Source organism: Nothobranchius furzeri, chromosome 2 (assembly GCF_043380555.1).
Source record: "Nothobranchius furzeri strain GRZ-AD chromosome 2, NfurGRZ-RIMD1, whole genome shotgun sequence".
NCBI lineage: Eukaryota > Metazoa > Chordata > Actinopteri > Cyprinodontiformes > Nothobranchiidae > Nothobranchius > Nothobranchius furzeri.
The window spans coordinates 11,951,796-11,971,910 of record NC_091742.1 but is presented as its reverse complement, the minus strand read 5'-3'; the positions used below and the strand labels follow the sequence as shown (position 1 = coordinate 11,971,910).

General features: G+C 44.3%; 2 protein-coding genes across 13 annotated transcripts in view; one reads left to right on the top strand and one right to left on the bottom strand.

Annotated features, from left to right (window-relative positions):
- Positions 1 to 3,285: 3,285 nt before the first annotated feature.
- esr2a (estrogen receptor 2a) lies at positions 3,286 to 12,801 on the top strand. 2 transcript variants are annotated; one of them, XM_054748129.2, is made up of 9 exons: positions 3,286 to 3,883; positions 3,964 to 4,130; positions 6,154 to 6,270; positions 7,899 to 8,207; positions 10,337 to 10,475; positions 11,392 to 11,525; positions 12,109 to 12,292; positions 12,368 to 12,576; positions 12,667 to 12,801. In XM_054748129.2, the coding sequence occupies exons 1-9, from the start codon at positions 3,495 to 3,497 to the stop codon at positions 12,675 to 12,677; spliced, it is 1,659 nt and encodes a 552-aa protein (XP_054604104.1). In that variant the 5' UTR covers positions 3,286 to 3,494; the 3' UTR covers positions 12,678 to 12,801. The 2 variants fall into 2 exon arrangements, with proteins under 2 accessions (XP_054604104.1, XP_015803126.1); XM_015947640.3 differs by having other exon boundaries at positions 12,368 to 12,731.
- Positions 12,802 to 14,031: 1,230 nt separating this feature from the next.
- syne2a (spectrin repeat containing, nuclear envelope 2a) overlaps positions 14,032 to 20,115 on the bottom strand; it is a 110,948-nt gene continuing 104,864 nt past the window's right edge. For 9 of the 11 annotated variants that reach the window (XM_070544005.1, XM_054748117.2, XM_070544013.1 and 6 more), the window contains 12 exons: positions 19,821 to 20,003; positions 19,584 to 19,754; positions 19,192 to 19,383; positions 17,458 to 17,731; positions 16,365 to 16,498; positions 16,153 to 16,279; positions 15,883 to 16,076; positions 15,632 to 15,808; positions 14,953 to 15,081; positions 14,689 to 14,877; positions 14,408 to 14,460; positions 14,032 to 14,339 (listed from right to left, as the gene is read on the bottom strand). In XM_070544005.1, the coding sequence (XP_070400106.1) occupies positions 14,132 to 14,339; positions 14,408 to 14,460; positions 14,689 to 14,877; positions 14,953 to 15,081; positions 15,632 to 15,808; positions 15,883 to 16,076; positions 16,153 to 16,279; positions 16,365 to 16,498; positions 17,458 to 17,731; positions 19,192 to 19,383; positions 19,584 to 19,754; positions 19,821 to 20,003 (2,031 nt within the window). In that variant the 3' untranslated portion in view covers positions 14,032 to 14,131. Of the gene's footprint in view, positions 14,340 to 14,407; positions 14,461 to 14,688; positions 14,878 to 14,952; positions 15,082 to 15,631; positions 15,809 to 15,882; positions 16,077 to 16,152; positions 16,280 to 16,364; positions 16,499 to 17,457; positions 17,732 to 19,191; positions 19,384 to 19,583; positions 19,755 to 19,820; positions 20,004 to 20,115 lie in introns of those variants that run through there. The other 2 variants (XM_070544016.1, XR_011516201.1) reach the window with 2 other exon arrangements.

The following is a 20,115-nucleotide window of genomic DNA, read 5'->3' as shown; positions in this document are numbered from 1 at the left end:
TCGACCACTTTAGAAGAGACAAGTTTCGTTGGAACCTGCGGAGATTTCTTTTTTGTGTTGAAACAGATTTTTATCCATTTATTTGATTCTTGATAATAATGACATTTGTGTGAAAGACGATGGAAATCTTTAGAAATCAATTCAAGTTTATTTATTTATATAGCGCCAAATCACGACAAGAGTCATCTTAAGGACCTTCACACAGTAAACATTCCAATACAGGTCAGTTTATTAAGCCAATCAGAAAAAAGTTTCCTATCTAAGGAACCCAGCAGCTTGCATCGAGTCACTGACTAGTGTCAGTGACTTTACAGCAATCCTCATACTAAGCAAGCATTTAGCGACAGTGGAGAGAAAAACTCCCTTTTAACAGGAAGAAACCTCCAGAGGATCCTGGCTCAGTATAAGCAGCCATCCTCCACGACTCACTGGGGATCGAGAAGACAGAGTAGACGCACGCGCGCACGCACGCACGCACACACACACACACACACACACACACACACACACACACACACACACACACACACACCAAGTAGTGTTTCTATGGTTACATTGTGATTTCTTAGTAAATATTCTATTTGGTGAGAGATAAACTTTATTGTATTTATCCTAGTGGATCTATAATTAAACAGTTAAACTAGTAGTAGCACATTCAATGTCAAAGAAAGTTAAGTGTTATTATCAGGAGAAGGAGAATGTTTAAATGGTTAGCAGCAGTGTTCAAGACGATGGCCCCCTCCATGAGGCTACCACAGCTCAGCAGAACATCATTGTAGCTTCTTCTGGGGAGAAAAACACTTAGAGAAAAAATAAAGTTAACAGCTGAAATAGCAGGAAATAATGCAGTTAAAGAGCAGATTGTAGAAGAAAGTAGTAGAGTGTGGAAAGTGGTCAGTATGTCCTCCAGCAGTCTAAGCCTATAGCAGCATAACTACAGAGATAACTCTGGATAACCTAGCCTTTTTAGATGGAGGCATGTTGGAGGCAGGGCAAGAGAGAGCCGTCTTTACACTCCACCTCCCTGTACTCCCCCACTTGTCCAGATCTAAGCTAACATCAGATTAAACCGTAGACCCTATCAAATAAAAATGTTTTAAGCCTAGTCTTAAAAGTAGACAAGGTGTCTGCCTCACAGACTAAAGCTGGGAGTTGGTTCCACAAGAGAAGAGCCTGATAGCTAAAAGATCTGCCTCCCATCCTAATTTCAGATATTCTGGGAACCACCAGTAAACCTGCAGTCTGAGGGCGAAGTGCTCAGTTAAGAACATATGGAACAATCAGTTCACTGATCTATGATGGAGCTTATTATTAAGAGCTTTATATGTGAGAAGAAGGATCTTAAAATCTATTCTGAATTTAACAGGTAGCCAATGTAGGGAAGCTAAGACAGGAGAGATATTATCTCTCTTTTTAATTCTCATCAGAACTCTAGCTGCAGCATTTTGGACAAGCTGAAGACTTTTAACTACATTCTGTGGACTTCCTGAGAGTAATGAATTACAGTAATCCAGTCTTGATGTAATAAATGCATGAACTAGTTGTTCTGCATCACTCCTGGAAAGGATGCTTCTAATCTTAGCAATATTCCGAGGGTCAAACCAGAGAAAGATTTTTCTGCTAAAAAATAGATGAGGAAACGGTCGGAGCAGAAAACGCCACACAGATGAAAATTAGCATTCATGTACTCAGCCATCTTGGTTGTTGTTGATTTAGCTTCTAGAAAATAGCAGAGTGCATCTAGGCTAGTAGAAGCTAGCTGTTAGCATTAGCAACTCCACAACATGGCAGAACTCCTTCAGACTTGTTATTTGTGGAGATAAAACATCAACGTTGCTGTTAGCCAATCAGAAACGAGATGTCAGAATATCAGGAAATAAGACAACAAATTCTGCTGATTTCTACGCCCCACTCCCGTGGCTAACTTCTTCTTTCTGAAACAGGAGCGTGAACGTTTCAAGGCTTTCATTTACACTAGAGACCACTTCAGATGCAAGTGAACTTGGTCTTTTAAAAATCTTTGTTTTGTACGGTTTTTAAAGCGTGCACACGTTTGGTTTTTAGTAAGTCTGGAGGTTTTATGGTCTTAACTTACCAGGAAAAGGAAAAATTACTTTAAAATTAGGCAAAAACTTACAGCGTTACTGTTCAGCCTTCATCAAAATCTGGAAATAAAAACAGGTCCTGTGCTCGCGTGACTTCATTCGGCCATTTTTAGATCAATTCAAGACCTGTGAATGGCCGCGGGCCACACGTTGGTCATTCCTGGTTTGGAAGCCATTCTCACTAATGGGACCACATTAAAGCACATGGTGGGGTAACGTGCGCAAGTGTGAAGCCTCTTACTGAACTAAAACAAGCTTTGGAACATTTGATGGCATCCAGATGATGTCTTTGTTTAGTTTTTTCCACCATCTTGTTTATTTCAACAACGCGGCTCCGAGGTACTAAAAGATAATTTATCAGGACAGCTTTATAGCTACCTTTATTTTTTATTGCATTTGTTGTTAAAAGGCTTGAAAAATACGACTCAGCCAAGAAAAAAATGGTAGTTTGTTTTAAAAATCAAAGCAGTGAATCTCACAATGACGTTGACTTTTATCGTCTGTTGTAGAATAAAACGCGTAATTATAGGAACCTTTACGATCCCAGTATTTTCCATGTTCTGTCTCTGCAATTATATTTTATTTGTTAAGTCTTTGCATTGTTTTTTAAGACCTTGGATGTTAATGATCTGCCTTTCGTCCAATTAGCCGCTGTAAGTCTTAAGAGACTTAATGAATAAAAATAAATAAATAAAAGCTCAAAATTAGCTGAATTCTACCAAACGAGGACATATTAGGATGGTTCTTTGTTATTCTTTAATGTTAGTCAAGTGAAACCTGATTGTTAATTAAAACATTAAAAAATTTGAGGCCAAATTTAATTTGTTTAAACGAACAAACTGAGTTTGCTTAGAATTCTGTAGTTCAGCTGTTTTGGGTAAATTTCCGTCTCGACCAAATGCTGCATTGTTGGAATTCTTCCACAGCTTTCTCGTGCCAAGTTGGAAAACTATTCTTAAAGCAGAGTTTCCTCAAACCAGGATGAAGTTGGATCAACCTGTTTCCCACAGAACGTTGTAAAGTCCAGGATGTAACTTGATTTGTTCTCTGTGTCTGCCGTCCAGGTAGGAATCTTTTGACACCTCGGACGGGATCATTGGGGTCTGATCCAAAGCGTGGGACTCGTGGCTGCACTGGGACTCGGCGGAGAACATCAGCCCCTCTGGTGTGGATTGCTTTAGGGTCCACGCTGATGTTGATCTGAGGAGAGCCAAAACAAAAAGCTGATCCGTCTCCACCTCCTGTGGATTTAGGAATGATGCACTATTGTTAAACCGCAACTTTTTATTTGCCAACAATGAAATTGGAGCATTGAACTTCAGCTGGATTGGACTCTACATCCATGTTGATGATGAAAATCTTGTGTCGGTGAGATCATTTGTTGCTGCGATGGCCGCCGTCAACTCTCCAGAGAAGCACCAGCCACTCCTGCAGCTCCAAGAGGTGGACTCCAGTCGAGTCGGCAGTCGCATCCTGTCCCCGGTCCTCAGCTCCTCCCCAGGTGCGACCCACGAATCCAGCCAGCCCATCTGCATCCCGTCTCCTTACACCGACCTCGGCCACGACTTCACCCCCATTCCTTTCTACAGCCCAAGCATCTTCAGCTACGCCGGTCCCAGCATTTCAGAGCGTCCCTCCGTCCATCAGTCGCTGAGCGCTTCTTTATTCTGGCCCAGCCACGGACACGTGGGGACGTCATTACCCCTGCACCGCTCCCAGACTCGAACCCATCATGGCCCGCCAGTCCAGAGTCCCTGGGACAGCGTTTTAATAAGCAGGTAACAATTAATGCTAGCATAAAACCTTTTTGTTCCTTCGTGCCTCAGATGAACAATAATGACTGAAGTGTGTCTGTTAGTAAGAGTGCCAGGAAGATCTCTCAAGAGAACGAGGAGGCGGTGGTGTCGTCAGGCGGGAAGGCCGACCTCCACTACTGCGCCGTGTGTCACGACTATGCCTCGGGGTACCACTATGGCGTGTGGTCATGTGAGGGATGTAAGGCCTTCTTCAAGAGGAGCATCCAAGGTGAGAAAGTGAGCCTCTTGTAGCGTTTGTTTATGAACAAGTCGGTACAGAATTCAAGTGGAAGATGGAGAAAAGTCATCAGGATGGCTCCTTTTCTGCTACTGGATTTTAGAGGATCTAGTTTAGAGGATGAAAGCTGAGCGAAGAGCTTTAGTGGTTAGTTCAAAAGCTAATGTGTAAACCTTCATGTCACCGTTGCATTAGATGATTTATTACAGGCACTCTGTGTTTCATTGCCTTTCTACTTGTTAGCAGGTCTTTTATTATTTAATTTTATTTAACGCTGACTATTTACACCAGGGGTAGGCAGTCCCGGTGCTTAAAGGTTGGTTTATGCTTGGCGCATCTGCGAGGTCTGCACAGCTCCGCGTGGCGAAATTGCGTCATTTTAACAACCACGCCCCTCCACCGCTCCTCTGCACGGCCCAAAATTTCCGCAACGCGCACCGAGGAAAATTTCTAACCACGCGGACGGTCTGACGCGGAAAAACATGGCGGACCGGCAAGAACTAGTATGGCAGAGGTTCGTAAATACAGACATTTGTATGATTCAGCTCTCAAAGATCACCGTGATCAACATGTTGTTAATAATTCTTGGAGAGAAATAGCTCGCACTGTCAGAAAAGACGAGGACGCTGTTAAAAATGCTGGAATGCCATGTTGTAAACAACAGTTTTTACTTCTACTATGGTGTAGTGTTGGATGCATGCCATAGAGCTCCATGCTGCCCCCTACAGTTTGGGAGAATATTGTCTCACCGCAGAGACAAGCAGCATGAACCATAAACGCTGCGAGTTGTGAAGCGCGTTCCATCCGTGAGCCGCATCACCAAGCGGAAAGTGAATGCGTCAAGCATAAACCAAGCTTAAGGGCCACTATCCAGCATGTTTTAGTTGTTTCCCTCTGCCATCACAGCTGATTTAATCAGTAGGAGATTATCGAGCTTTTACAGAACCTGGCAGGTGAACAGGTGGTTCAGCTGTGGAATTAAACATAATTCCATCGCAGCTTAAACTGCAATTGTACACATTAGCGTTTAACTTTAGCATTCAAAGCGACATTTATATAATCACACTTATTTAAGGTGTGGAACTCTGAAAAAAACGTTTTAATTATTATTTTTGGTCACTGAGTTTAACATGCAGGCTGAACATGAAAATAGTCTCCTACACCTATCTCCTGCTTTAGCTTCTGAAAGAAAACAGACGTGAAAGTCTAGATTAGAAAATCCTGACAGATCTACGTCACACTGTCAATTAACATTCATGGACTGACCCATCTTGACTCATGACAGGGAAGGCTGTTGTTGGTTTAGCGTCCAGGAAACAGCAGAGAACGTCTCGGCTAGTAGAAGCTAACAGTTAGCATTAGCAACTCCAGCACACAGCGGAACAACTCCAGACTTGTGTTATTTGTGGAGATAAAACAAAAACGTTGCAGAGCAAACATAGTCAGTGGTAGTCATGTTGCTGTTAGCCAATCAGAGGCAAGATATCCAAATATCAGGAAATAAAGACTCCAAATCCCGCAATCTGCTGCCACTTTCTTCCGCAGCAGACTTGTGCTGATCAGTGAGGTTTCTGGGCTTCTTTGACCCGAGTACGGCGTTCATTCCTACCAGAGACCACTGCAAACGTACTGATTAAATGAGTTTCCCACACCTTTAAATACCCACAATACAGCAGCAACAGAGTATCACTTTTTAATCCTTATATTAATGTTGAAGAACCCTGTTTACTCTTAATGCTAGTTAGCATGTTTAAGCTAAGCAAACTAGCATGGTTTGCATCTCATTTGAAATCAAAGCTTCTGGCATTTGGTTACAAATCATTTAAAAGTTATCCTCAAATGTTGACGATCATCATTTAACTTTGGACCCGTGCCAGACTGCAGGACATAACCAGCGTTACCAAGCCGAGTCTATTTTTCTCATTTCTAATGTTGTGTTTTTCTTGCCTGGATACACACTTTTTCATTCATCCCATTTTCCTTCTTTATAACAATAATGTGTTTACTGTTTTAGGACACAACGACTACATCTGCCCGGCAACCAATCAATGCACGATAGACAAAAACCGCCGCAAGAGCTGCCAGGCGTGCCGCCTTCGCAAGTGCTATGAAGTCGGCATGACCAAATGTGGTTAGTGAAGGTTTTCCTCTACATTTAAATGACTTGTTAAATATTAGTGTTTATATTTTAAAATGTTAAAAGGGACAAAGGAAGAAATTTCAGATTTTTTAATGTAATTTGATTTGTTGCGTATCTCCTTTTTAAAATGGTAAATGACCTGGATTTGTAAAGCGCCTTCTTAAGGTTCTACAACCCCCCAAGGCACTTAACAACACAATCACACATTCACACGCTGGTGATGATGAGCTACGATGTAGCCACAGCTGCATCTGACAGAGGCGAGGCTGCCGAGCATAGGTGCCACCGGTCCCTCTGACCACCACCAGCAGGCAACGCGGGTTAAGTGTCTTGCCCAGCGACACAACTGCAGCATTCTCTGGTTGGAGCCGGAATCGAACATGCAACCTTCTTATTGATGGACAATTTTCTGTCCCACTCTGAACTTGAGACAGGTATCCACACCTTCATCTCCTCATGCTTAGACTACTGTAACTCTCTTTTCACGTGTCTGAGCAGAACCTCCCTGAACCGTCTACAGGTGGTTCAGAATGCCTGTGCTCGGCTTCTGACCAAGTCCTCCAAACACACCCACATCACCCCACTTCTCCTCCAGCTTCACTGGCTGCCAGTCAACTTCAGGGTTCATTTCAAGGTCCTGGTTCTGGTCTATAGGGCCTTACATGGACAAGCACCAACTTACATTGGTGATCCTCTTAGTCCCTACACCCCCAGCAGGTCCCTGAGGTCCAGTGATCAAAGCCTACTGGTTGTGCAGCACCAGGCTAAAGGTCAAAGGTGACAGATCATCTGCTGCTGTGGCCCCCAGACTCTGGAACTCTCTCCCCCTGAGCCTGAGATCAGTGGAGTCCTGCAGCTGAAATCTCACCTGTTCAGGCCCTGGTGTGACCTTCATCACCCTCTCCTTGTTCTGCTCACCCCACCTACTTCACCTTCCTCAGGATCCACTGATTTCCCTCTTTCCTATTCACTCTCTCTCTCTTTCTTTACATTTTTTTAATCTTAATTGTCTATTTTCGATCATTTAAAAGATATTTCTAACCATTTTCAAAATTCTTTTTTATATTTCACATTTTTTGTTGTTGTGAAGCGCCTCGTGATTTTTATCTTGAGAAGCGCTACAGAAAAGATCTTTTCTTCTTCTTCTTCTGCTGTCCCAGAGGGATAGTTTACAGGGTTAATGAACGGCCGTTCCAGCTTCTGGAATATTTTGTTTACAGCTTCAGACTGGCGGGCTGCACTGTTGGACAATTGAAATTGGGCCGACTTACTGCAGTCTGGCTCCAGCACGTTTTAGATCATGAACACAGCTAGTTTGTTTAATTTAGTGCTGAATCGCTCTTGTAGACACTAAGGAAGGCTGGGAGACATTTCAGCTGTTAGATTAGGGCGTTAAAAAGACAAACATTGAGCGAGGACATAGGTTTTGCTTTCGGTTCTGTAAACGGACACTAGGGGGTGCTAAAAGCAAGCCAAAACTGCCTAGCTCCCCTTTAAATTCACTTAATTTATTTTAATGCAAGTTTAGGTTTAAAAGAGTTCTTTTTCTACATTTTATTTGATTAATAAATAATTTAAACAAATAAAACTAGTAATTCTTTCCTTTTTCTGTTCTCCAGGTATTCGTAAAGAGCGTGGGAGCTACAGGAACACGGTGGTGAAGCGAGTGACCCGTCTGTCCTCTCAGGGCAGAGTCGGCAGACCTAAGGTGTTAACCGGACCAGCAGAGAGTCCTGTAACTGAACCGTTACCGCCTGCGTTGACCCCAGAGCAGCTGATTGAGCGGATCATGGAGGCGGAGCCACCGGTGATCTACCTCATGAAGGACATGAAGAGGCCGCTGACGGAGGCAGATGTGATGATGTCGCTCACCAACTTGGCTGACAAGGAGCTGGTTCACATGATCAGCTGGGCCAAAAAGATTCCAGGTTTGTGTTAGTGTTGCTCTCTAACGGACTGAACCGAAACAAGGGGAGGGTTGGTTTTGTTTTCAGACCAGAACCAGTCATTGTGCACATGTGGGGGGGACGGTAATCGATGGATCGCAAACATTTCAAAATGCACCTGTTGATAAAATGTAAAAATCCGAACCAAATAACTCCTATCGCTGGTTTTTAAACTCTTTTTAACATGAAACAGACTAGCCTGCATATACAAACATAAAAGAACACCTAGAACCCGAACCCGTTTGTTCATTCCGACCATTGACCAACCCAACGCGCTCAGGGACGCACGACGAGACCCGATTAACCTCAGCTGGACCTTTGATGGGTTGAACAAAAATGCCAGGAACCAAAGTTCAAACAGCAAAACTGAAGATCTTTCGGTTCAGTGCATTTTGATTTCTCGGCTAGATGGGATGTTAACACCCCTCTCTCCAGTCGTGCTCTTCAGCACCTCCTGAAGGAGCTCAAGGCGTTCCCACTGCTGATGATATACAAGTAATCCTGTCCTATTCCTGAGTCTTGTCCCATTGTAGTTGTCCTCCAGAGAGAGGAGAGCAGGAGGAACCACCTCAACGGACTCCATTTGAAAATCAAAGCCAGACCAGAGCAAAACCCTCTCCGTTACCCCCCGATTGGTCTGTTTTTGGCTCCAAAACTCCTAAAATGGAGACATCCATCCGTCTTTGTCCAGTTGATTGCCTGAGAGGAGGAGCTGACGCAAATTTCCTGCACATTTTGCTGCTAGCTAGCACGCAGGCCCTGTAGAGACTTCCAGGTCACACCATAAACCAGCTCGTTAATCATGGCTGAACTAGAGCTCCACCAGCGGGTTGGGAGTTTAAATCCTCTGTTGGACATGGTGAGGAAACAGTGACCTTTAACCCAGTAGATAAGAGTTGAAGTTCAACAGATGGTCTGTTTACTGTGCCATAAATGCCTGTTTTTGTGCAGATTTAAGTAAATAAGATCTAAAACGGTTGAGATTTAAGATATATTCCACCTTTAACAGATGGTTTCTTCTCGTTTAGCAAAAGCTTTGGACTCAATTTGCATTCAAACATGAGAAATAACGGAACAGGAGCCGTTTAAAGATGAGATTTTTGTTAGAAATGTAATGTTTCTATTAAATTCAGCCAGCAATTTTCAGGTGTTGTCATCAGAGTCAGGCAGCGAGCATCGTGTGACTCTTTTCTCATTTAAAGTTCTGAACATGTGCGTTCGCTTAAGCTGCTTCCAGCCCGAGAGGAAAATGACCTTTAACCCTTAAGTGACCTAATTCTGTGTCTCTAGAGTCACAGCATGGGTAAACCTCAGACAGCAGTGTGCAGAAGTGTAAATATTAATATTGTGCATCAAGCAGAGTGGTGGTAACATAAGCAGCTAATGTCCAAGTCAGACTAGAAAATCTGGTAAATCTGGTTTCTAAAACCTTGCAGAAGCCATCCTGTTTCACGTCAGCTCTCCATGCAGCCTGGCATGTTATCTTAACGCTCTCTGAGCCATTTATTACCAATCATTCGTGGATGGAACGCCGCAGCCGCAGCCAGGAACCACGTGGATTCCTTCACAGCCACAGTTATCCAAAAGCTGCTTCCAGGATGTCGCAAAGCAGAAATGTTCTAGATCACAGCGGCGGCCTCCCCTTGTTTCCATTTCCTACATCTTAACTCACTAAAGCTACGACCAGATGAGATGGAGCAGGAGACGACAGATTAACGCCGTTATCCTGCATTTACTCATTTTCCCCCGCTGTTCCGCTTTAATATCAGCAGCAGAGGCGAACAGCGGCGAGCTGGCAGCGTCACAGTCAGGTTTATTAAATCCGCCCTATTAACACACTAAAAGCTTTTTATAAACAGTAATAAACTGGTTTGGTGAGAGATCTACGAGGAGCGTTTAAGTGCTGAATGATGTCTGAATAAAACTGATGATATTTTAAAAATCTCAAGTCTACACGAGCGTTTAGGCCGTAGGCCTTTTTCATTTCTATTGAGTCACTCAATAAATGTTTTAGGAGTGCCTTGTTGGAATAACCCTCCAGTAGTTTTATTAGGGGAATCATCCCATTTAAGATGCTAAATGTTGCACATGTGGGTTTGTTTGCTCCTCAGGGTTTGTGGATCTCTGTCTCCTGGATCAGGTGCATCTGTTGGAGTGCTGCTGGTTGGAGGTGCTGATGATAGGCCTGATGTGGCGTTCCGTAGACCATCCAGGGAAACTCATCTTCTCTCCTGACCTCAGCCTGAGCAGGTAACGCTGACCAAAAGCTGAGGCTCTGTGTTAAAGCAGCAATAAATACGTTTCCAGTGTCTGCCCCCTACTGGTTGAAAGTGTCAACCTGTCACAGTAAAGGACCCTGGGACTGCTTGTTGTAGCTAGCTCTAACAATGAGCTAATGCTAGCTCAGGTTTTCGAAGACTAAAATAAACCACAAAGTAAAAAGATCCACAGTCTTGGACAAAAAATATAAATACTTACAAGTCCTGTAGCAACAAAGCCAGGTCACCATCAGTCTGTGATTTTGTAGCCTCCTTTAGGTCCCTCAGACTAGCATAGGCCGTGCCAACATTCACTCTGGTTTTAGCTCCTTGCATCACCTCCAAAGACATTACTGTCTTACTTTTATTTCCAGGCTCCGCCATGATGCCAACGTTATATTGACAGTCGGCGAACTGAAAAAGCTAACCGTTAGCTTTTACATTAGCTACCGTCAGAGTAAACACTTAAGTGTTGCTTTAACTGGTGAGATATTATAAATGACAGTTTACAGCCTCTTGTAGCCCAGATCGGAAAGGTTTAACTATGACAGTGTCTTAGCCAATCAGAGCTCACGCTCACATCACATGATCAAATGATGGAAAACATTTCTGTCTAATGTAAAAAAGTTAGTTTAAACGTTCCACCATTATAAAATTAGATGTTCACACATAAATTTCAGTAAAGCATCAACAAAAACAACTGTCCACATCTGGAAAATCAAACCAATTTCTGTTGGTAGAAAGTGAAATAAAGCAGAATAAAACCACAATTGTAGCAAATCTAATGCTAGATCCGTGGTTAATATGAAGATAATTGATGTTTTTGCGTTTTCATAACGCGTCAACATAAATTTGGGGTGTTGTCTGTGCTTTGATGCGACGGCTAACGGCTCCCGTTTGTGCGGCAGAGAGGAGGGCAGCTGTGTCCAGGGCTTCGCTGAGATCTTCGACATGCTGATCGCTGCCACGTCCCGAGTGAGAGAGCTCAAGCTGAAGAGGGAGGAGTACGTCTGCCTCAAGGCCATGATCCTCCTCAACTCTAGTGAGTCAACATGTCTGTGTGCTTGTTAGCTGGTGACACAGGAAAGATCTTGTTCTGTGAAAAGCTCGGCGTGTAATCCTGAGGCTGGGTGAGTGACTCCAAACGGAGGAAATCTGTAAAAGGAATGCTCTGTGATGCTGCTGAATCCTCGGAGCAGCTGCAGGCTGCGTGACTTCACCCTGGTTGCCACGGATTTGTCTTTGGAAGCTTTTTCCTTTGGCTGGCTGCAGATCACCAGTCTGTCACAAGATGGCTCTGCCCTGAGCGTTATCCCACTTTATCATCCGTTTGCTAAATTTGATAAAATGAGACGAACAGGAAGGTAAAGAGTTGTCTACAGATCCAGGGAGGTTTATCTGGTTGTCGTATTTACAGAAACAGCTGATGGACGTGAAGCCACTGAAGGGAATTTGAACCAGATCAGCAGCAGATCACAAAAAAAAAATCTATAATTTAGTGGCAATGAGCCAGAACATCCTCTGGGAAGGTGTAAGAGGTGCAGTTTCACACTAGAATGTTTGTGGCATCATTTCTGATGTCACACAGCGACCATCACCAGTTTTCTGCGCCGCCGTGTTTTCAGACATGTGCCTCAGCTCCTCGGAGGGCAGCGACGAGCTCCAGAGTCGCTCCAAGCTGCTGCGTCTCCTGGACTCGGTGACGGACGCCCTGGTGTGGGCCATCGCCAAAAGCGGCCTGACCTTCCGCCAGCAGTACACCCGCCTCGCCCATCTGCTCATGCTGCTCTCACACATCCGCCATGTCAGGTGACTGCCGCCGTCCTTCATCTCTCGTGTCAAAACGTTTATTTAGACACTCATCCTGAGTCTTCGGCTGTTCAGCAACAAGGGCATGGACCACCTGCACTGCATGAAGATGAAGAACATGGTGCCTTTGTACGACCTGCTGCTGGAGATGCTGGACGCCCACATCGTGCACAGCTCTCGCCTGCCTCGCCGGCCGTCCCAGCAGGAGCCCTCGGACCAGTCCGCCTCGTCCCACAGCCCCGCCAGCGGACCGTCCAACACCTGGACTCCCAGCAGCGCCGGAGGTGAAGCCCAGTATTCAGATTAGAACTTTTTAATGACGAGGTGCTTTCTAGGAACAATCTGCAAATACTGAGGGCTGTTTTCTCCGGCAGATTACTGGTGAATCTTTAACACACTGTGCACTATTTCCGGTGAGTCCTCGACGTTTAAACCAAACCTGTAGGATTTTTAGTCGTTTTCCACCACGTAACAGAACCCAGAGTGGAACATCCAGTATCGTGTCAGTCTCAACCAGAAGATCGTTTTTTCAGTCATAACAAGCTTGGCTTTAGCATTTAGCGTATATTTACTCTTTTCTATATTTCTTCATAATCACCTCCTACAAGTCCTTTACTGCAGCTCCGCGTCCTTTCAGTGGACTAGGAGTTAGTGTGTAGTGTCCACCATTAAACAAGTCTAAGGCCCAATCCCAACACTCACGCTAACTCACGTGCACGTTCCCAGCCAGGGGTGCCCCGAGTGCGAATGTTCATCACGCCCCTTTTGCACCCTTGATCCGCACTTGAAAGGTATTACCCACAATCCATTGCTGCTGGAGAAAAGGCTCTAGTGTCTTTTCTGAAAACGTGTCGTTTCTAACGAAAGTCCGATGAGTTGATGCTCTGAATGTTTTAGACAAAGCAGCAATTAATGTAAATTTATTTGAAATAATTGTTTGAAAGTTGTTAATAAAGCTTTTTTTTTAAAGATGTAGCACAGCGACCAGCATCCTGCCCCAATTCGCCAATTATTTGCACACTTGTGCACCACGCACTCGAAGCCTTACTGAGCACTTCCTCCAAGTGCGAGTGTTGAGAGTGGGCCGTAGTCTCTGGGCGATGCCTACAGGAGCCCGTGAGGACAAAAGACATTTGCCGATTTGTAACAAGCAGTTAAAACCTTTTGCCATTCCTAAATGTTGTTTTACACGTTTACCTCTGAACGAGTTGACTGCAGTCCCAGGGGGTTTTTGACCCTAAGGGAGGATATGTACTGCCCCCTGTCGCCAGGGGAAATGCACATTGTCACATTAATCCTCACGTAAATATCTTTATGACTTCAGAGGATAGCAGCCATTGAGGATTAGAGGGGCTACCGTCCAGCGTGTTTGCTGGAAGCAACTAAAACATGCTCAATAAGGGCGCTCGAGGACACAGAGGTGCCTTTAATTTATGCAGAAATACAGAAAAACTTGATTTTTACTTGTAGCTTACGAGCAGATGAAACAGACCTGAGCCGTTTTCATCACAAGCAGCACTTTTGGTGTCGAGGTGGCGCTCCTTTCAGCGCAGCACAAATGTTTCTTTGTTGCTTCACTTCTCCTTTACAACACCTGGGCTTGTTTGCGTTGCACCTTTCCTGTATCACTGTGTAAAATGATGGTGAACTGGTGACAACTTTTAGTAATAAATGTTTAAACCTCTGAAAAATGCCTTTGAAGTGTCTTCACCCAGCTTTAGAGGGAAACCAGAACACAATCCAGGTGAGATCATAATTTATTACTAGAAAACTGTACATGAAAACGCTGCTAAGCCACAGGAAAATACCAGAGCAGTTTGTTTTTCTCATCGCTGCAGGTCATGTGGGTGGGGGCCCGTTGGTGTAGCGGAGCATGGGGTAGAAGGACCGTCCAAAGTTGTTGGTCACTGTGCAGCTGTGATCGCTCTCCGATAGAGGGATCAGGCAGGGGAGGAGCAGCAGGAGGAGGAACAGGAGCTGCAGGGGGACAACCGCCCGCAGGAGGCGGTAGAAGAAGGATGGAGGTGGGGAGGATGCTTTCAGCTCCCTGTAGGAGAAACACTGTTTATATGCAATAAGACGTCAGCAGTAAGATGATAGTGGTCCTCCACAAACCTTTGAGTAGATCCTTTCTGTGAAGCCTCCTGGGGCAGGTCAGCTGCTGAATCCTGAATTAAAGAGAATCTAATATAACAGATCTGTGATTTTAACCCTCCCACTGTCCTAATGGGTGTGACCCCGCGGCAGGGGTGAGGTGGTGCTCACTCCTCACCCCTGCCGCGTGGACCCAAGGGATAAACCATCAACCCTGCTCAATGGTCAACTTTCCTCGCGGGGTCACACCCATTAGGACAGCGGGAGGGTTAAACAGAAACATTTCAAAGATGAGCCCTTACCAGCCGCTGCTGCAGGACGTGGAGGTCCAGGTCCACCTGCTTCACCAGCTGCTTCAGCTTTTTTCCCGTTACATGGATCTTCTCCTGAGCTTCATCGCTGTCAGCAGCTGCTTCAGGCTGCAGCTGAGACCACAGCGCCTGCAGCGAGGAGTGCTGGGTCCCCCTGATGCACAGCTCCTCTTGCAGCTCCTGCACACACAAACAGCATTTAATAAAACTTGATCTTTATTACTTAATAAAGTCTCTTTCACCATGATAGCTTACAGTTAGTGTGGTGGTGTGTCGCTGCAGCGCGCCAACGCTCGCTCCTGGGAGGTTTACGTCCACGCTGCGGCATCGGCTCTCTGCGTGAGCCAACCACAGCAGCAGAGAGTGCAGCTGCTCGTGGAACTCCTACATGGAAAGAAAATGAGAAACGTTTATTAAAGTGAAGTTTAGTACTTCAGCATATGAAGTGTTTTGATATTTATGCCGACCATTTAGAATTTGACAGCAGAAACATCTGGCAGAAGCAGAAAAATGTGTAAACCGTTTTTAATAGCAACACTGCATGGAGTCCAGCTGTAGTTGGATGATAAATATACATCTATGTACACTTACCTGACACATTATTAGGTACACCTGCTCAATTACTAACCCACATCCAGCTGTAGGGTGAGGACAACCTCTGGTAGTGGCGTTTAAGCCAGGCTCAGGTGGTTTAAAGTGGATAACAACTAACAAGATCTCCTTTACACCAAATCTTGACCCACGTCACCTGAATTTCTCCTCTCCGCTACGGTTCATACAGCAAGGTGTACCTAATAAAGTGACCTGTGAGTCGTATCTAATAAGTACCACCAACGCTGACTGCTACATGCTACAGATCTACACCTACTGCATAAACAGCAGGAGCTTTTTTCACCTCCTTATTTAAAACACATGTTCAGATGTTTCTCCTCACTTGGCAGCGAGTCAGTTTCCTCCTCAGGCTGCTGTCCCACCGCTGGAGTCCAGTACAAGCTCTGCTCCAGCCTCGGTTCATTCCCACCAGTTTCTCCTGTAAATCAGGACAATCTCTGGCCTGCAGGTTGGCAGTCAGCATGATGGACTTGTGGTGAGAAAACTGTTTCTCCAGCTCCTGCAGAAACATCACAAAAGGTTCTTTAATAAAAGAAAAATAAATCGCTGCAGTCAGACTGAGGCGGGGGTTACCTTCAGCTCTTTGGCTCGGCCCTCCATGTCCTCTATACTGGTTACTGGGTCAGACTGCAGGAGGCGGTCCAGTTCAGGAATCACAATCTCCAACCAGGAAGTGATGTCATCCAGACCAACTGTGAGCAGCTGAGGCTCCTCCTGCTGACCGCACCTGGACAGAGCACGGAGCAGCTCCCAGCGTTCAATCACACCTTCAGGTTAGAAACATCCTCCCGTTAGCTCAGGTGGTTCAGCAGGACTCAGCCCAGTTTCCTAAAACCCGTTCACCTGACTGTCTGTCTGCGGCGCTCAGTTCCGTCAGACCCATCTCCTCCTGCTGCTGCTCGTCGTCCAGGATCAGAGAGACTCTCTTGATGTTCTCGATGCTGCCGCTGCACTGGGACGTGAGGCACAGCTGGAAACGACATGTCCACATTTAGAGCCAGCATCTGGAGCAGCAGCTGCATCACAGCTAGCTGAAGCTTCATTCTGAGACGTACATAGCTCTGCTTTAGGGGAGTGCTGGTAAGGGTGGGAGTGGCCTCAGGGTGTCCCTTCGAGTCCACCTGATCCTCTGGGTCTTCTGGTGACCTCCAGATGGGATAGTCATGAAGAGACCGGGACCCGCTTGAAACTGAGAGGGGAAAAAATAGATTTTCTTGATGCAAAAACTGAGAAAGTACGTATCTGCAGGTCAGAATTGATTTATTGTCACATCTGAACAACAAGGAGGATCAGAACTCTACTGGAGTCTGCAGAACACACGACTAAAACACGGAACACATGCCCCGCTGGTGCACACACACACTCCCAAATGACTTGCAGATTGGAGCGAAGCTGATGCCGTTTACTGTTGCTGCTGTGATGGAGTGGAGGAGGGGATCGAGATAAAAGAGTCGAAAAAAGGACAAAGAAAGGAGATGAAATAAACATGGCCATGTTTGAACTCTGGCGTGGGGTTAATGTGCAGGAAGAACCGCCTCCTGCATAAAAATAATGAATGTTGCTGCAGAACAACTCCATCAATCACTGCAAGCTGCACAGATTTCACCTCTCAATAATTATTTAATAATTGTGCCTCATGGCCTTGTTTGACATGAGATAAATAAAAGCATCTCTCTGAATCCACTTTTAGGAGACAATGTGACATTAACTACCACACCCCATTCATGCAGACCAGTTTAAGATCCACCAGCAGGTACGTGGGTGAGTGGTTCGGGGGCAGTCTGAAGATGTTTCCAGGAATCTCCTTCCACCCTGAGTGGATTTACTGTGCAGAAGGTGAAGAGGTTTGTGAGCCGAGCCGGTGTGGAGACTCGTAAAGCTTCACTCGATTCCACTTGGCATTCATTCGGCTTCAGCTTTGCGTAGAAAAAGTGGTCAGTGGCCAGTTTTTATTTCTACAAAAGCATTCGAAGTCAGATGTTCTTCCAGGAACATTAAAAACACATGAAGTGTGAGTGTTGATTTTAGAAGTTATTGCATAACAAAATAATAGCAATAACGTAATTTTCTGTCTCCCCATAAAAAATGTGTTCTCAGAACTAAAATGAGAGGAATTTATAAAGCCTCCATTTATAAATATAAATGTACCTGATAGTGCACTGAAGTAGGCGCCCTCGTCTTGCTCCTCCTCTTCCTCATCGTCCTCATGTGACGAGCCCCCCACGTCTACCGTGTGGTCCCACTCCAGAGGGAGAGAGTCAACGCTCACAGGAGTCTCCTGACCAGAACGCTCCAGAGGGGAGTTCAGCAGGTGAGTGGGTGTAGCAGGGAGGCTTCCTTGGCTCCTCCCCAGCCATGGTCGTTCAATCAGCTCCAAGCTGGTCTCCAGAGAAAAGGTCAGCTCAGGTTCCTCTGTGATCATCTTAGGCAGAGATGGATGGTAGTCATAAAACTGAGTTTTACAACTATACAATCATCTAATGTATCATAAAAAACTAATACAAATTATAGTGTTTTATTTTTACAAATTCATTAGTAATTTATTATCCTTTAAACAGAAAGGCATACGTTTCCAAAAAAATCTAAATCTGAAAAAATATATAAAAATACATCTCTTTCACCAAATGACAAAAGTAAGAATGTAGTATGTGTCACGAAAATATGACACAGAAATACTACTGTATGTGTCAAAATGGTACAAAAAACATTATAGTACGTGTCGTAAAATTGCGCAAAAAATACTATAGTATTTATCATTAAATGATACAAAAAACAATACTATAATACGTATCACAAAATGGTACAAAAAACATAATACTAAGTTTCATGAAATGGTACAAAAGTATGTATCATAAAATGGTGCAAAAACATAATACTGTAGTATGAGTAGAAAAATGGTACAAAAACATAATATTATAGTATGTGTCGTAAAATAGTGCAAAGAAACATAATACTATATAGCATTTGTCATAAAATGGTGCAAAAAGCATAATACTTTATAGCATGTGTCATAAAATGGTACAAAAAAATGTATCATGAAATGGTGCTAAAACGTAATACTATAGTACGAGTAGAAAAATGGTACAGAAAAACATAATACCAGGCCTCACACCGTCCATGGGATGAGCCTCGATCAGGAGGCTCATATTATAGTATGTGTCGTAAAATAGTGCAAAGACACAATACTATATAGCATTTGTCATAAAATGGTACAGAAGTATGTACCATAAAATGGTGCAAAAACGTAATACTATTGTATGAGTAGAAAAATGGTACAAAAAACATAGTATGTGTCGTAAAATAGTGCAAAGAAACATAATACTATATAGCATGTGTCATAAAATGGTACAAAAGTATGTACCATAAAATGGTGCAAAAAGCATAATACTACAGTACGCATCATAAAATGATGCAAAAAGCATAATACTTTATAGCATGTGTCATAAAATGGTACAAAAAATAATCATAAAATGGTGCAAAAACATAATACTGTAGTATGAGTAGAAAAATGGTACAAAAACATAATATTATAGTATGTGTCGTAAAATAGTGCAAAGAAACATAATACTATATAGCATTTGTCATAAAATGGTACAAAAGTATGTACCATAAAATGGTGCAAAAAGCATAATACTTTATAGCATGTGCTATAATGGTACAAAAAAAAACAATACTATTATGTGTCATGAAACACCTAAAATTGTGGTATGAAATGGTAAAAAATACTTGTACTACGGTACGAGTCATGAAATCAAACAAAAACGTCATTCTTGAGATGCACTCAGTCTGTTCTTGTCGTTGCATGGCAGAGTTAATTATCAGTAACGTTTAAAAACAACTCTCTCTCTCTATGTGTGTGTGTGTGTGTGTGGCTGAGCTTACTGGGGGCTGGCTGAGGCGCTGGTGGAATCGGACCAGCCTGCTGAAAACCTCCTGACAATACGAGTGCAGCTCTTCCAGCTCATCCTCTATCAGCGCCGCGTCCTGCGGTGAACTCTTCTGGATCAGACCCTCTCCAAACACTATCAAGCTGTCAATGCGCTCCGTGTTCAGGGTGATCTCCTTCTGGAAACTCTGTGGGATGATGGATGAACAGAGGCTGAGTCAGGACACCCAAACGAACAGCACATGGCTGCTTACAGTAATTCTAAAGGGGTTCTGGACGAGAAACCTTCCAAAGACAATGTTCAGAGTTTGAAGATACAACCAGAGGCATAAATTCTCACTGACGGGTAATAAACCAAAAACAGTACCAAGGCGGGTGTGTGCCTCACATTGAGCTGTTGGATCTTTTGATGGACGTCGCTCTCTGAGAAATGTTCCACGTTGGTGAGCTGCAGGTCCAGCTCTGTCAGCCACACTAGCATGCTCTCCCTGGTGCTCTCGAATTCCTCCCTCTGGCTGGTAAAATACTGAGGGACAGGGGACGGTAAGAAAAGGCAGGGCTGTGCACGTTATTCATCTAAAAGTAAAAACCATCAGGGACAGAAGATGCAGCTGAAATCTGACACCTTGAGTCTGTGCAGGATGGCGGTCACTCTGTGGTGCAGGGTGTCCCAGCGCCGGTTCCCTTCACTGACCATGGCTTTGAGGTGGCTGGCTCTGTCTGTGCGGTTCTCCCGGGCCAGGCGGCGGTACTGGTTATTAACTAGCTCCAACTGAGTCAAGCGCTCATGAACCTGTCTCTGCAAACTCTGCACACAGATTTGTATTCGAGTCAGCGCCAGACACCGACTTATTCTTAAAATCCAACAACCTGCAGCTTCCACGTAAAAAAAACACACTCAGGTTGTTGCATAACTTTTT

Bases quoted from the DNA above. Each gene is read 5' to 3' on its own strand.
- esr2a (XM_015947640.3), top strand. From the start codon at position 3,495: ATGGCCGCCGTCAACTCTCCAGAGAAGCACCAGCCACTCCTGCAGCTC. The intron at 10,476-11,391 runs GTAACGCTGACC...TTTGTGCGGCAG, and splicing joins CCTGACCTCAGCCTGAGCAG to AGAGGAGGGCAGCTGTGTCC. The intron at 12,293-12,367 runs GTGACTGCCGCC...TCGGCTGTTCAG, and splicing joins TCACACATCCGCCATGTCAG to CAACAAGGGCATGGACCACC.